Source organism: Maniola jurtina, chromosome Z (assembly GCF_905333055.1).
Source record: "Maniola jurtina chromosome Z, ilManJurt1.1, whole genome shotgun sequence".
Lineage (NCBI taxonomy): Eukaryota > Metazoa > Arthropoda > Insecta > Lepidoptera > Nymphalidae > Maniola > Maniola jurtina.
The window spans coordinates 3,085,275-3,101,067 of NC_060058.1; the positions used below are offsets into that span (position 1 = coordinate 3,085,275).

At 36.9% G+C, this 15,793-nt stretch overlaps 1 protein-coding gene across 1 annotated transcript in view; it reads left to right on the plus strand.

Moving 5' to 3' along the window:
* The first annotated feature begins 511 nt into the window (after positions 1-511).
* LOC123880366 (DNA-binding protein D-ETS-3) overlaps positions 512-15,793 on the plus strand; it is a 76,815-nt gene continuing 61,533 nt past the window's right edge. The window contains exons 1-3 of the mRNA XM_045928472.1: positions 512-874; positions 3,417-3,787; positions 12,104-12,190. Coding sequence (XP_045784428.1) covers positions 870-874; positions 3,417-3,787; positions 12,104-12,190 — 463 coding nt within the window. The 5' untranslated portion in view covers positions 512-869. The remainder of the gene's footprint in view (positions 875-3,416; positions 3,788-12,103; positions 12,191-15,793) is intronic.

A 15,793-nucleotide genomic window follows, 5' to 3' on the forward strand; every position in this document is an offset into this window, starting at 1 on the left:
CTTTCTTACACTTGCGATTTGCAGACGACATGCTGGCGGAATCGCTGCTTAAAGAAATGCTGACCGACCTTAGCTGTTCCAGACGAGTAGCTCTCGGGATGTAGTTAGTGGACAATACGGCCTTTCAGAGCCTATTTCATCTCTTGCAACGCACACTGTTCAAAGGTTTTGGTCTTTAGTTGACGGTACTTGGTGTTTAGTATCTTTTAAATCTAATCTGTGGTCAGTTTAATTATGATATAGGGCTGAGTGTTTTGGAGAATAGTTTCTAAGACACACATGACTACAATAGCCTATCGAGTTTTCTTATCATGCCCATAGATAGTGATCATACACTCGGTGAGTAAATTGTAAAACTCAAAGTACAGTACAATTTGTGAAGTTTCCGCAACTCTGTGGTCAAACTGAACGGCAAATATAAATTGGTTATACGACACATTTCCCTTACGCCGGATGCAATCAATTTGAATGCTATGGCGCGCGGCGCAAGCGCTGAACAGTCGTCGGAAGGACATCATAACGATATCATCATATCCTTTTCTAGAAATTAAAAAAAAATATTTAAGATGTTTATCCGTCCGTGTACATTGCTAAAGTTATATAGACTAACTGAAAATAAATATGGTGAAATGTAGTGAGTGAATAGTGACCATTTATTTAAACTCTTGGTGCTATAGTGCTGCGATCTACAATAATGTTCAATGGCTCTAGATAAGGATAAATAAGGGAGATCGTGATCACCCTGTACTGTGTCGGGTTTATGTATAGTGGCAAGTGGTATCACTGAAATGTGATACCACGTGCAAGACGTCACCACGGAAAATAATAAGAAAGACGAAAAGCGACCTAAACGTAAAAGAATTTCCGACATGAGGTAATCACACTAATATTTTAAAGGAGAAAGTTTGTGTGTGTGTGTGTGTGTGTGTGTGTGTGTGTGTGTGTGTGTGTGTTTGTTACTCCTTCACGCAAAAACTACTGGACGGATTGGGCTGAAATTTAGAATGGAGATAGATTAAACCCTGGATTAGCACTTAGGCTACTTTTTATCCCGGAAAATCAAAGAGTTCCCACGGGAATTTTAAAAAACCTACATCCACGTGAACGAAGTCGCGGGCATCAGCTAGTATTATCATAAGCCTGATTTTTGCCTACTTGACTACACAGTACATCATGAATTTTTTAAAGGTCATCTCACACTCAATGCGCGATGGACGCGTGTCAAACACGTCAAAACGTACGATATCAGGAATTGTAATATGAATGCGTTCACATTGAGAGAAATATCTTTTTTATTTTCTCCTTTCAAAGGCTTTAATTTAAAAATGAACAACTTTCATTAGCTTACCTACCTACCAAATTGGAAAATTGCGAAATTCCTACCGATAGGTACAGGAAAAAATGCTACGATAAACAATTTAAAGAATGAATAGCGCTAGGAAAAATACAGTTGCAATAACGGCGCTATTTAATTTTCTAAAAAAAGTTTGTTGTATCACAAAACATAGGTAAACGCGTACGCGCGCGTTTAGTGTCCTAACAAGTGGCTGCGCTTTGTATCTTTTTATTTCATTCATTTTGGCCAGTCGGTGAAAGTAATACATACAATCATAATAATATGCCAATTGCCAACACGTTGAGTACCAAGGTAACATGAGATCGTTTAGAGGTACATCCGCGGTAATATGTACAATTCATACTAATAATAAAAATGCCGAAGTGTGTTTATCTGTCTAGTTGTCTCTTAACAGGGCTCTCTCCGTCACTCGTTTTCACTCGTTTCATACAATCGTAGTTCCAATTTCATTTGAATATTAAGCAACCAAAGTCCATGAAATTTTGCAGACATATTCTAGAAACTAATATCTGTGCCTGTGGTGTTTTAGATTTTTCTAAAAATATGTAGTTTTAAAATAACAGGGGTTCAAAGATTTGTATGAAAATTTTTAAGACCGCGTAACTTTGATACCGAATATTTTAACAGAAATCTGGAAAACCACAGACATAGATATTAGTTTCTAGAATATGTCTGCAAAATTTCATGGACTTTGGTTGCTTAATATTCAAATGAAATGGGAACTACGATTGTATGAAACGAGTGACGGAGAGAGCCCTCTTAACTTTTCACGGCTGACCCGACGGTATAGATAGATAGCTTGCATTCCGCAGGCTACTTTTTGTTCCGAAAAATCAAGGGGTTCCCATGAGAATTTAAAAACCTAAATCCATGCGGATAAAGTCTCAGAGATCATCTAGTCTTTAATTTATATGTAATAATTTTATTTACTTTCACCGTGGATACGTTCGTCTTAGTGCGAAATAAATATCTGAGATTTTTCACCACGGATACGGACGGAAGGTTTTCTGGTGACTCTTTTGCACAAAGGATATGCCTGGCTTAAAGTTCAAGCTAAGCGCAAAATTTAAGCCTGTATTCTCACGCGTAACTTGTTCAAAAATGACTAATGATAGGCTCTATATTTCATTGTAACCCTTTCAATACAAGCGTAAATTAAAAATTTATAAGACCCCCGACAAGTGAAGGTACAGTAACTAGAAAAGAGCTGATAACTTTCAAACGGCTGAACCGATTTTCTTGAATTATAACTACATTCTCGATCAAGCCACCTTCCAAACAAAAAAAACTAAATTAAAATCGGTTCATTAGTTTAGGATCTACGATGCCACAGACAGATACACACGTCAAACTTATAACGCCCTTCTTTTTGGGTCGGGGGTTAAAAATATCACCAACTGATTCAATGATGTAGCTTGGTGTACTTATCTCTAACTTTTTGAAGTTATGTGCGTTTTAAGCAATTAAATATTACTTGCTTTAACTGTGAAGGAAAACATCGAGAGAAAATATGCATCCCTGAGAGGTCTCCAGAATGTTCTCAAAAGTGTATGAAGTTTGCCAATTCACACTTGGCCAGCGTGGCAGACTACGTCCTAAACCCTTCCCATTCTGAGAATAGACCCGTATTCAGTAGTAGATGATCATGATAATGATTTTATATTATTATTTTATTTTGGACTTGCCTTTACACAGGTTTAAAAAATCTATTAAAAATATGCTCCTGAGAAAAGGATATTATACTATCGAAGATTATGTAAATGATAAAAAAGCGTGGATTTGACCTGCAATTCGCTCCAGCATTGCGCAGGACTTCAATTGCTTTTATACAGTGCATAATATTGTATATCAAATCTTTGAAAAGAGCAACCGCCGAGTTTCTTGCTGGTTCTTCTCGGTAGGAAAGGCATTCCGAACCAGTGGTAGATACTTTTGACGATTCAAAAGAACTTGTAAAAGTCTAATTGAATAAAAATATTTTGAATTTGAATTTGAATTGAATACAGTTCGATTACGCCTTTACTTTTCGGGCCTTTGCTTATGTAACTTTTGATTTCAGGATCGACATACGTGGAGTAAAATTGGCCACGGCACTCCGTAACGGAGTCAAAGCAGCGATGTATGAAAGTAGCTGCTCATACGGAGGAGGTCTTGAACTCAAACGAAGTGCATTGAAGGAAGACCCCTGGCCCACAGCAGAATGGCCGCCATACTGTTTACCACAATCCACATTCGAGCAACTGAAACAGAGTGTAGAAAAGGCGAAGGCAGCTTTACAGGACAGATCAGGTCTCTTGGGTACTGCGACGGCGTTCGGTGATTTTTATGGTGGACAATTGGGACAAGACACAACCAGCACGAACCTAGGCTTCATACGGACAAGGAAAGAGGACTCCATGCTAGGATCTGTGGACAAAACCAAAGGATTAGGTGAGACCTTCTTCTGTACATTTTTTTAGGGTTCCGTACCTCAAAAAGAAAATAGGATCACTTTGTTGTCTTTCTGGGGTACTTCCAGTTGACCTAGAATCATGAAATTTGGCAGTTAGGTAGGTCTTATAGCACAAGTAAAGGAAAAAATCCGAAAACTCGTGTGGGAGTCCAACTCGCACTTGACCGGTTTTCTTTATTCGGCACTAATTAGCGCTTTACTTGAGTAGAATCTCTGTTTTGTTTTTAAACTTGCACTTGATTGCAATCACACTAAAAAGTAGGAGATGATGCAGGTGGAGCGCGCCTACAAAATATCTTCACTCTTCTTTGGAAGATATCAATATTATAGGTAGCCTTCTTAGTGGGTGGTCTATGTTATAGTGAAATCCCATCCTAAGCAAAATCCAAGTTTAAATCTAAGTTTCCAAACACTGTGGTCTAAGCTATAATAGCTACCTACTTTGATATTGTTTATCAGTCAGTCAGTTTCTCGTTATTATACAGAACATTATGGAGAATTCTCAGAAATGCAAGTCAGCGTGCGGAAACCTATCCACACTTGGCCAGTGTCGTGGACTGTGGTTTAAATACTTCTCATTCTGAGAGGAGACTCGCGGTTATTAGTGGGTCGACGCGGACGATGGATTAAGATGACGATGATGGTGATGATGATCTTTTTGAGGTCATGAGTAAATCAATGTAAAAACTCAATCTAGGATTATCATTCTGTATGTATTATTCCAGTCATTAATTCAAAATAAAAAAAAGCCTTATTTACGAGACAATGGAATGTCTGTCGTACCTATTAACAGAGATAATATTTGTTCATATCGTACAGTATTGAATCGATTGTTTGGCTGCGATCGTTATAAGAGACTTTATCACTAAGAGATAGGGTTGAATTTTGGTTAGGCGGTAGTTAAACTCTTTCAGATTAAGGCTAGGGAGGCTGTAGGTACAAGAGGCAAGGTGGGGACTTTCTTGTTGAGATAACAATCACTCTCAAGGGAGCGAGGGGGCGTGCGGGATTTACCCTACGGTTGCCATGGCAACGCGCCCGCCCACTTGCCCTGGATCATCGCGAAGCCTTATAAATACTAGTTGCGAAAATAAAATTTTATTATCTCCATTCAGTTCATTATTTCGAAGCTTACCTACCGAGGGGGTCGTTCCCCGGGCCTTAACGAGAGCTATGGAGCTTTGGTTTTAGGAGCTGATTCTCATCGATGCATTTCAAATGAGTTGCGAAAGGCTTCAATACTAGAATGTTAACATACAGTTTAGGGGTTCAGTACGAGAGTGTATAAACATATTGTAGGGCTTCAGTACGAAAAGGTAAACACAGAAGTCATAGTGCTTCAGCACGAGAATGTAAACATAGTATTTTGTACGAGAGTGTAAACATACATCTTAGTGCTTCAGCATGAGAATGTAAACATGACGATCTCTCTGGTGCAGCGGTAAGCGCCTGGGATCTTATAAGTGGGAGGTCCTGGGTTCTATTCCTGACAATGACTTAGAATTTTATAATTTCTAAATTTCTGGTCTAGTGGTGTGAGGCTTTGGCTGTGGCTAGTTGTCACCCCACCGGAAAAGCTATGCCGTTAAGCGATTTAGCGTTCCGGTACGATGCCGTGTAGAAACCAAATCGATAGAAACCAAACCAAAGTTTAATAAAAACTGCCATAACCCCTACAGGCTAACCCGCTTCCATCTGAGACTGTATCATCACTTACCGCCAGGTGAGATTGCAGTCAAGGGCTAACTAGTATCTGAATAAAAAAACATACCCAGTTTAGGGCTTCAGTATACGAGAGTGTTAACATAGAGTTTAGTGCTTCAGCACGAGAATGTAAACATACAGTGTAGCGTTTCAGTACAAGACTGTAAACCCATAGAGCCCGTAACAAAATCGCCAACACTTTGTCCCGGTAGAACAGCAGACACATTATTAGGCACCTTAGAATTCTTTTTGTAGGTTCCCGCAAGTTCCGACAGTAAAGTTTCATCTTCGGATAAACGATGCGCAAATGGTAACGAATAGATAGGCAGACAGACAATATTATTTTTTTATATAAAATAAAGTATGAAGTCAATCTATAGTAATATTTCTATGAGCCCACGATTTTGCAGTTTTCATTTTGTTATAAAATAATTCTGAATAGATAAATTATTAAAAAGTCCGAAGATAAAAATTCTTTTATCTGCCCAGTTAAATGGCTCTCGTTTCGATGTCAATTAAAAATATGTACCTAAGTATTTTTGTTTAAATTTTTATGGTCTAAGAGTCCGTCGACGAATTTGACGAGGTGCTTAAGATTAAATCTGAGGTAGGTACAACCTTTACGGCGCTGTCCGATTTTGGTAACTTAGACTTGCCAAAGATGTTCATAATTTTTGTAGTTGGAACTATCAGGTATCGTAAGTCTCTTTAATCACCTGCTATTGTAACAAAAAGTTCAGCAGGTTTTATTAAGTTTGATTTGTATGAAAAGGTTAAAGTATTTAATTAATTGTTGAAATATTTGTGTAAAAATGGGTTTTATTATTTTCTGAAAAGAGGTTTGAACCTGCCACCGATAAGTTTTCAGCAGAATGGTTTGCGCAGTTTTTATGCTTCCACTAAGTATATTTTTGTATCTTAGCCTGCAAACTTTGAGCTTTTATCAAGCACCTCCACAAAATTTTCTACTTGCTCTAGGACCATTGCGTCGAATAAATGGAAAATCTTTTATGCTAAAATGAGAAAGGTCTAAGTGACAAAAGGGTTGGGAGACAATAAAAACCCGAAGTAAGAAAACAATAAACTGAAAATCTTTTTTTAAATGTAAATTTTCGCGAGACGACATTTTCGTCACAAACAAAGTAGATTGTTCAATATTTTAAAGTAATTTTGTACGAACCTTAAAAATAAGTACTAACAAAATAATATAAAAACCAAACTACACTAGGCATGTATAGGTATTCAAGTAAAACAATATTATGTTAATTAACCCCCGACCCAAAAAGAGGGGTGTAATAAGTTTGACGTGTGTATCTGTGTATCTGTGTGTCTGTGTATCTGTGTATCTGTGTATCTGTCTGTGGCATCGTAGCGCCTAAACGAATGAACCGATTTTAATTTAGTTTTTTTTGTTTGAAAGGTGGCTTGATCGAGAGTGTTCTTAGCTATAATCTAAAAAAATTGGTTCAGCCGTTTAAGAGTTATCAGCTCTTTTCTAGTTTTCTTGTAGAAAAGAAGGTTAGATAAACGTTAGGTTCCTAATATTATGTCAATAGACATAATATTAGGAACCTAACTGCCAAGCTGTCAAGATGGACGTTGCCTAAATACATAATTATTTACTTGAAAATGATGTTTTGGAAAACTCAAATACTTTGGATCGTCGGGGGTGTTATAAATTTTTAATTTACACTTGTTTCCTTTATCCCTTGATTGCGTCAGATGGAAACGGATTTAATCATATGGACATTTCGAATTAATTTATACCTACCCCACTTACGATAACTTCGTTTAACGATAATAAAATCTACTCTAACTAGATCTAAAAATAACGAGTGATAAAATCTGTATAGTAACCAAAAACATATAATCTTTAAAATAGGTAGGTACAACAAACAAGAATGTCACTACTTCAATAGTCAATCCTTCAAAATTATTAATTATCTTTTTAAAAAACCGGCAAGTGTGAGTTGGACTGACACACGAAGGGTTCCGTACCATCATACAAGATGGCTTATGCCTTAGGTCTGTTCGCGTGGACTACACAAATTTCAAACCCCTAATTTAACCTCTTAGGGGATGAATTTTCAAAAATCCTTTGTATAAGCGGATGTATACGTCGTAATAACTATCTGCGAACCAAGTTTGAGCCCGATCCGCCCAGTAGTTTGAGCTGTGGAGCTGTACGTCAATAGATCAGTCAGTCAGTCAGCTATTCCTTTTATATACTTACTAGCTGATACCCGCAGCTTCGCCCGCGTGGATTGGTCAGATCCCCTGCAGCATCAGGATTGAGGACTTGGAATCCAAATTTTTTATGAAACAATGTCGCAAAGTTCCTCTATCGATTAAAAAAGAAATGACACAAATCAGTTCAGAAATCTCGGAGATTTCGGTGTACATAGGTAGAAAAACACAACTCCCTTTTTGAAAGTCGGTTAAAAAAGTAGCCTATGTTACTCCCTGGTCAATTCTCTACTTGTCTGTGAAAATCCCGTCAAAATCGGTTCAGCCGTTCCCAAGATTAGCCTTTTCAAACAGACAGACAGACAGACAGACAGACAGACAAAAATTTTAAAAACGTGTGATTCAGTTAAGGTATCGTTCAAATAACCCTATGAGCTTAATATGAGATAGTTATTTCGAAATTACAGACAGACACTCCAATTTTATTTATTAGTATAGATTTAGATAACACTATGTGATTTTTAATTTTTTTTATTTGCATGGCGACCATTTTGAAATAATTGTACATCTAGATTTTTATCATAGCGCCAATAGAAATACCTACATACTCTGTGACAACTCTCTACCTACTATGTATGGCTCATAAGATTTAGCCCGCTGACAGACAGACAAGCGGAGAGCGGAATAGTAGTAATAGGTACCTGTTAGGACCCTTCTGGATTATTCAGCAATTCTATTGTAGGTACATCCTATCTATTCTAAGGTGGTAGCATAATTTCTTTGCATCGCGAGCGTCTTTTTATAACGAGCTACGGTTTGATAAACACGAATTCAGAATAACAAACAAGGAAGCGAACCGAGCGAAACTTATTTACATAATATTCAAATAAGTGCAAAAATCTACGCGCCTCGGTCGTGTCCGACCCTAATCTTATAGTCATTAGGAGCAACATATTAAAATTTATAAGTCCCGGAGGGCTAAGCTAAAGAGTTGTTAACACGAAAATGATTACGGCACGCCCTTACGTCCTGGGGAACCGAAAACGTTTGTTTGGTTCGCTCCTGTCAGTACCCTAAGTACAAGATTTTACTTCTCATCAACGTTGGTAGCATTCGATTTGAGAGTCTGAACACTTCAGCGTTGAAGTAAAATGGCCCTTAACTGCCTTGTTTTAATGCTCCAGTTTGTACATATATTTACAGCCAGCGCTCCAAGTGGAAAAGTTGCGAAATTAAAATCAATGGTAGTGAAATTTTGACTTTAAATCAAGGAGATTTAGGTCCATTTTACTTTGACTTTATTTTGTTTCGACTCTCGAATACTATCAAAATTAGTAAGTAAAATCTCGTACTGAGGGCACTGTAGGCTTAGGACAAGTTTGGACATCTCGACGACGTGTGAATCAGCGGTGTGAATTTAAACACAGGAGAGTGAAAATGCACCAGTCAAGCGTGCTCCATCTTAGACTGCATCATCACCGGCTTTGGTATGATAGCAGTCAAGCGTATGCCTATTTAGTTAGCAAAAGAATAAATAAATAAATAAATCTTTTATTGTTTCACCATAAAATTACAACCAAGAATTAGGTGAAGCCACTGAATAATGAAGACGTTGATAAATATCGGTAGCAAAACACTATAACGTAAAAAAAGTGTATCAAAAATACTCTGTTTTAAGGTTTAAGTTCGACTACCGAAAACTGAACTAAAGCCAGCGGTCCAAGCTTGCGAAATAAAAATCTAGGTATAGTACTGAATTCAGGATTTTAATAAGGGGCAACAACTCCATTTTACTCTGACCTGGCCCTGGTTTTTATTATCAGGTACAGGTTTATGATGGTAGTAATAATAATCATAAACCTGTTGAAGTCAAATTTTAGATAATTCTTGTCTAATCGTATGGGAATAGAAAATGGCCTACCGCATTATTATTCCAAGAAAGCCTTCCAAGTTAGCTCGCAGACTTAGACTGCATCATCACTTACCACCTGGTGAGATCGCAGTCAACGGCTAACTTGTTAATGGAATAAACCAACACTCGTACTAGGGTTGTAGAGTACGTTCGCTCTCGATCCCTAATCTCCTACAATCGTCATCAATTATGATGCCGTACTTTAGATCGGTATCGCGATAAAATATATTTCAATAAATCACGTTGCAACTGGTCTGATACGCGTATATTGATTTTTTTAATGTTTATAGCGTAAAGGGCTGGGGTTCGTTGTTTTGTAATTTATATTCATTAGCGAACGGGGCTCGGTCCCGGGCTAACTACATGGTCGTTCACGTATCCGATACACTGATTTCAATCGTTCCTATGATATTACTCCAAAATTGGATTGACTCGATCCGACTTTGTTTAGGTGGCCCGATAGATAGATAGATAGACAAAACAAAGAAACTAAAAACAATTATAAGTAAGGCGGTAGCTTAGTGGCAGTGGGTAAGTAGTGGTGGACTTGGACCTCCGAACTTAGGTAATTCTCAAAAAGAATTTAGGAGGTCCGGTATTCGAGTGCGTTCTTATAACGACTAAAACATCACTTGATTTAATAACAAGTGTAAATTAAAAATTTTCAACACCCCCGACAAATCATTTTCAAATAAATAACTATGTATATCTAGGCAACGTCCATCTTGACAGCTTGACATTTGTCAATTGACACTTGAATATTATGAACCTAAGGGTTATCTAACCTTCTTTTCTACAAGAAAACTAGAAAATAGCTCATAACTTTTAAACGGCTGAACCATTTTTTTTGGATTATAGCTAAGAACACTCTCGATTAAGCCACCTTTCTAACAAAAAAAACTAAATTAAAATCGGTTCATTCGTTTAGGCGCTACGATTCCACAGACAGATACACAGATACACAGATACACAGACACACAGATACACGGATACACACGTCAAACTTATAACACCCCTCTTTTTGGGTCGGGGGTTAAAGAATGAAGACATCGAATGAATCCTGCATACCTGGGAGTTCTTTTAAGAATGTTCAGAAAGATGTGTGAAATCTTTCAATTCGCATGGCCTGAACTCTGCTGCATTCTAAGGAAGACCCGTATTCAGGTAGTGAGCCAGAGTGGGTTCTTGAGATGATGATGGTACGTTAGATAGCTAGTTATAATATGACCATGTATGTAAATTAATTTCTGTCTTAATTAATATCTTATTACTTAGTGAAATTCAGGATATATTAGGACAGAACATGTGGTAAACACTTGGTAAACAGAATGTAAATAAACAAATGTTGAGCACGAGTTATAATATTACTAGCTGATGCCCACGATTGCGTGGCGTGGGTTTAAGGTTTTTATAAAATGTCGTGGGAGCGTTTTGATTTTCAGGTCTTATACCCATGCAAAAAATCAAATCGATCTGTCGCTCTGTTACGACGTGATTGAAGGACAAAACAACAAACAAAGACACTTCTTATCGTATTTATAGTATGGGTAGTGATATATGGATAATGATATAGTAGGTTACAAGCTATGGTTACGAGCATAAAGAACATAGGGTGGTTTAAAATCGAATAGCACAATTAAAAATGTTAACACCACTAAGCCAATAAAGCCATCCACAAAGCTCTCACAAGCATCCCTCGGATTATCGCTACAAACAAACAATTATTGCACAATCAATAGCCACTCGTGCGTGAAGTATAAATCAGGGACGATAATGGGTCAGATTGAGTGACATCATTTCTAGTTCCATATCCTCACAATAGGTGGCGCACGACTTGGATGCGCGCGCGCACCGCGTTTGTTATGTCAGCTATTTCATGGGAACCGTGGCGAGGACAATGAGCACTTAATTGCGCGAAAGAAACACCAGTAATGATTCTCCATCCCCCTCGCCGAAGATTTATGTGTTCTGCTCGACCCACGAAGTGCCTCAGCATATTTATACAATAAATAAATAGTTCCAAAACATATTGCGCCGAGTGATGCCGATTCGGGGATGATGCATTAACTTTTTATACGCGTGGGAGAGTTCGAGTTCATTTCGTTTTTGAAAATAATGACTTGTTTATTTACAACTCAAGTTTAAGTGAATTATTTAGTTCAGTAAACTACCTAATTTAATAAAACTATTGATAATATTACCTATGCAGGCATGGGTTATTTAAAAAATAGCATTGTTTTTAAAATTTACAATACTTAATGTAATTTTTGATAACATTTTCTCAATTCTAACATCAAAGAAATTATGTGCGTACTAGGTACATCATTTTTCTAACTTTTCAATAGTCATCTATTTCTTTTTCTCCTTAAAAAAGTAAGATTAGACTCTACTGCTCGTTCTATTGCTAGATGTCACGGTAATTCCACTATAAGTTCTCTATTTTCAAATTTACATGTTTTTGTAATTTTATTATATCTAGAAATTGTTTCAGGTTCAGAAAAACTATCAGGTGGACTGGCGAAAGGATATTCATCATCTTCAGCCTTATCCGATACGCTAAGGTCTACAAAATGTGCAGGTCAGTAATAAAATAATTTTCTAGGGTCTATCTTTTCGGAGTTACGTGCGCTTTTAGCAATATCAGAGGCTTTAACGCGCGGCGAAGGAAATCCTTGTACGGTAACTTGCTAGAGGTAACTTGAGGAGACTGTTGCCTAAACCCTTTTCATTATGCGAGAAGATCCATAGTCAGTGGTGCGCCGGCAATGACGGGTTGATCATGATGATAATGACGATGTGTTAGCTAGTTTCCGTTGAGATTGGCTACTTCAGTCAAGAAAACATTATTCATTATTATTTTACTCTATAAAATCTATGTTATCGATTGGTAGTTATTGATCTGCGTCTACATAATAGTTTTTTTTGTTCTATATTTTTTGAAATAGGAAATCTTAAATGCACAAGCTAAACATTAAAATTAAAGTAGGGTACATTCTCCGATAGTTTTGATATAGTATACCTACATAAATATGATAAATATAAAATATTCATCCATAATACCTTTATGGCGCATTTTCCCATAAAACGAGCGAGTGCCAAAGTTATCTCTTTATCGCGTAATTTATTTCTATGATGTTACCGAGTATTCCACATGCGGGTAAAATCCTACCTTATCACGATAAACTAACAGTCCATTATCCAATGAAATAGCATTTCTACCTACAGTGCCATCTTCTATGTAAATATCCCTCCCCGTTAGTTATCTCGCCTTGGTGACGTCAACGCACCCTTATTAATGACGTCACGCCCCACCGAACTAGGTTTTCCAAATAGTGACACCATGACTTTATGATCATCCTTCACGTCCATCGATTGGTGTATTTTATTTTCTTTTCTTTGGAATAAGATAAGAAAATTACCAGGAAAAATATTTGCAAAACTAAATAATATATTTTGTACGAAATCTTTAAATGACTTTGGTCTGATGGCATGCTTGGATGTGCCATAGTAACTACAACAAAGGCACAACATGGTACATGCACCATCCACGTATGCACGCAGTTGACGCAGGTAGCCCTAGAAGTAGCCCTTTTTTTCTTTGATTCCTCGTCACCACAAGCTAATATTTCGACCAAACCGAGAGTTCCCTACGTTTAGTTCAGTCTGGTTCCGATGCGACGTCGCACAGAAATCAATATGGATTCAATTCATCGTGCTCTATGTAATACTGCATACAAGATTCGACATTTTTAACCCCCGACCTAAAAAGAGGGGTGTTATAAGTTTGACGTGTGTATCTGTGTATCTGTCTGTGGCATCGTAGGGCCTAACCGAATGAACCGATTTTAATTTAGTTTTTTTTTTGTTTGAAAGGTAGCTTGATCGAGAGTGTTCTTAGCTATATCATCCAAGAAAATCAGTTCAGCCGTTTGAAAGTTATCAGCTTTTTTCTAGTTACTGTAACTTTCACTTGTCGGGGGTGTTATAAATTTTTAATTTACACTTGTTAGCAAATAAATTACGAGCTGCAACTTTTTATATACGTCCAGTGTCATATTTATTTTTCCTGCTTGGGGTTCCGTGCTGGGGTATTTTTTTCAACATTTTGCAGGGTAAATTAAAAACTATTATGGATAAAAATAAATAAAAATCTGTTTTAGAATGTACAGGTAAAGCCCTTTCATATGATACCCCACTTGGTATAGTTATGATGCTTCAAAAATTGAAACACATTTTTTTTGTGATGTAACCACAAATTCACGGTTTTCGGATTTTGACCTTTATTTGTGTTATAAGACCTACCTACCAAATTTCAAGATTCTAGATCAACGGGAAGTACCCTATAGGTTTTCTTGACAGACACGACAGACGGACAGACAGGTAGAAGATAAAGTGATTCTATAAGGTTTCCGTTTTTCCTTTTGAGGTATGGAACATTAAAAATTAAAAGATCTTTTGTGAATTAGAACTAAATTAACGTAATTTTAGTTTTTAAATCTATCGACACTCCAAAGACTATTAATAGTCAGTACCGATCGCCCAACGTGCCTAAATAAGAGAAAAAGTATTGAAAAACAACGATCAGTGAATTCTGGCGTACAAAAATACAAGGATTAAAGTCGATTTTGAACTCGAGATATGAAATTACGCAAAACGAATTGCTACAATTATTAGATGAGAATCCAAAGTACTAACCGGAGCATGAATTCAAAGCGAGTACGGCAATTATAAGTTAAGAGAGCCCAGTCAAAGCGGGCGTTAGTTCGCCTGATGGCTCGGTCAAATAGCAGCTATCTTTGCATAGAGGCAGTTCAAGATTCCTTTCATCTGTCGTGTTACAAAGGGTATGAATTTAATGTTGCGTTAGCCATAAATTCGTATAGTTGACATATTTTTAACCCCCGACCCAAAAAGAGGGGTGTTTAACAATTCTAATGTGGGAGACTGTGTAGATTAAAACTAGTTTTTTGAGACGCCAGGTCTTTTCTCCAAAACTATTTGATAGAAGTTATACTTATCGAACAAATTAAGACTTCTATAATTTTTAGTATATACCAAAATAAATCAAACGATGTCATAACGCGTAGACGTGCGGCGTAGACCATGCGTAGCGTAGATCGTAGGCCTCGACTAGGCTCTCATAATATTATGAAATTGCACGATAAACAAAATCAGCCATCTTTATGTTCGTAATCGTACAAAAAGTCGTGAAACAATCTTCAAAAGTTTCTTACGCATTGTATATCAAATTTTGTACTCTGTCTCGCTCACTTTTCATGGAAACATGCTGCCTAGCCAGTGAAATGTGTTTCATCGCCGCATTCGTTTGTTTCACTTTCTACAAGTAGTGCGATATTGCAGCATGCTACAGAGTCGCATGTATATTAAATTATTTTTTCTATATAATATGGCATGCCGTATCGCAAATTGTTCTCTGGCTTAGATATTCTTGATAGTAATAATTGATTAAGTACGTAATTTTTAGGTTTGTTTGTAATGCAACTAAAACTTTAATTTTTAAGATTAATAACGATTAATTAGTCGTTATTTTATATCCTGAAAATACTTTTTACAGTTACAAAATAAACGTAAAACCCTAAAATTAGGTAGTTACTTTTTCTCGTATTCACCGCGGTCGTTTAGACCCGTAACTAAACAGGGACACGCGCCGTCACATGTTGCTTAGTAATTAAGAGCTCTCCAGATTCGAGTGCTTTACATTATTCTATTCGATACGTTGTTGAATGCTCCTTTTAGAAAAAAATTGTTCAGAGCTATACTCGTCATCGTTAAAATAATAGACACTTAGGATCTTTGATAACTAGTTACACTAGATACGTAGTCACATGCAAAATTTTACAAAAAATGTATCCACTTCGAGTTTATTTCGTTTATAGCAGATCCAAAAAAAGCACAAATATATGGTTTCCTTCAAACAACTTTAAACCTTTCTTTTTACCAGAAACAAATAGGCAAAACAAAACTCCAGAAATGAAATACATAAAGGTTTAAAAAGTCGGGTCGTTTTTCATTGTGTTAAAATAATAAATAGGTATAATTAGTAATAACATCAGTCTGCTCCTCAGCTGTTGAGCTATCGAGGCTCTAAACATACTTAAGAACTTAAAGAACTGTAAGACGGGGGGCAATGCAATATACAATTAAATACATACAAAGGTAT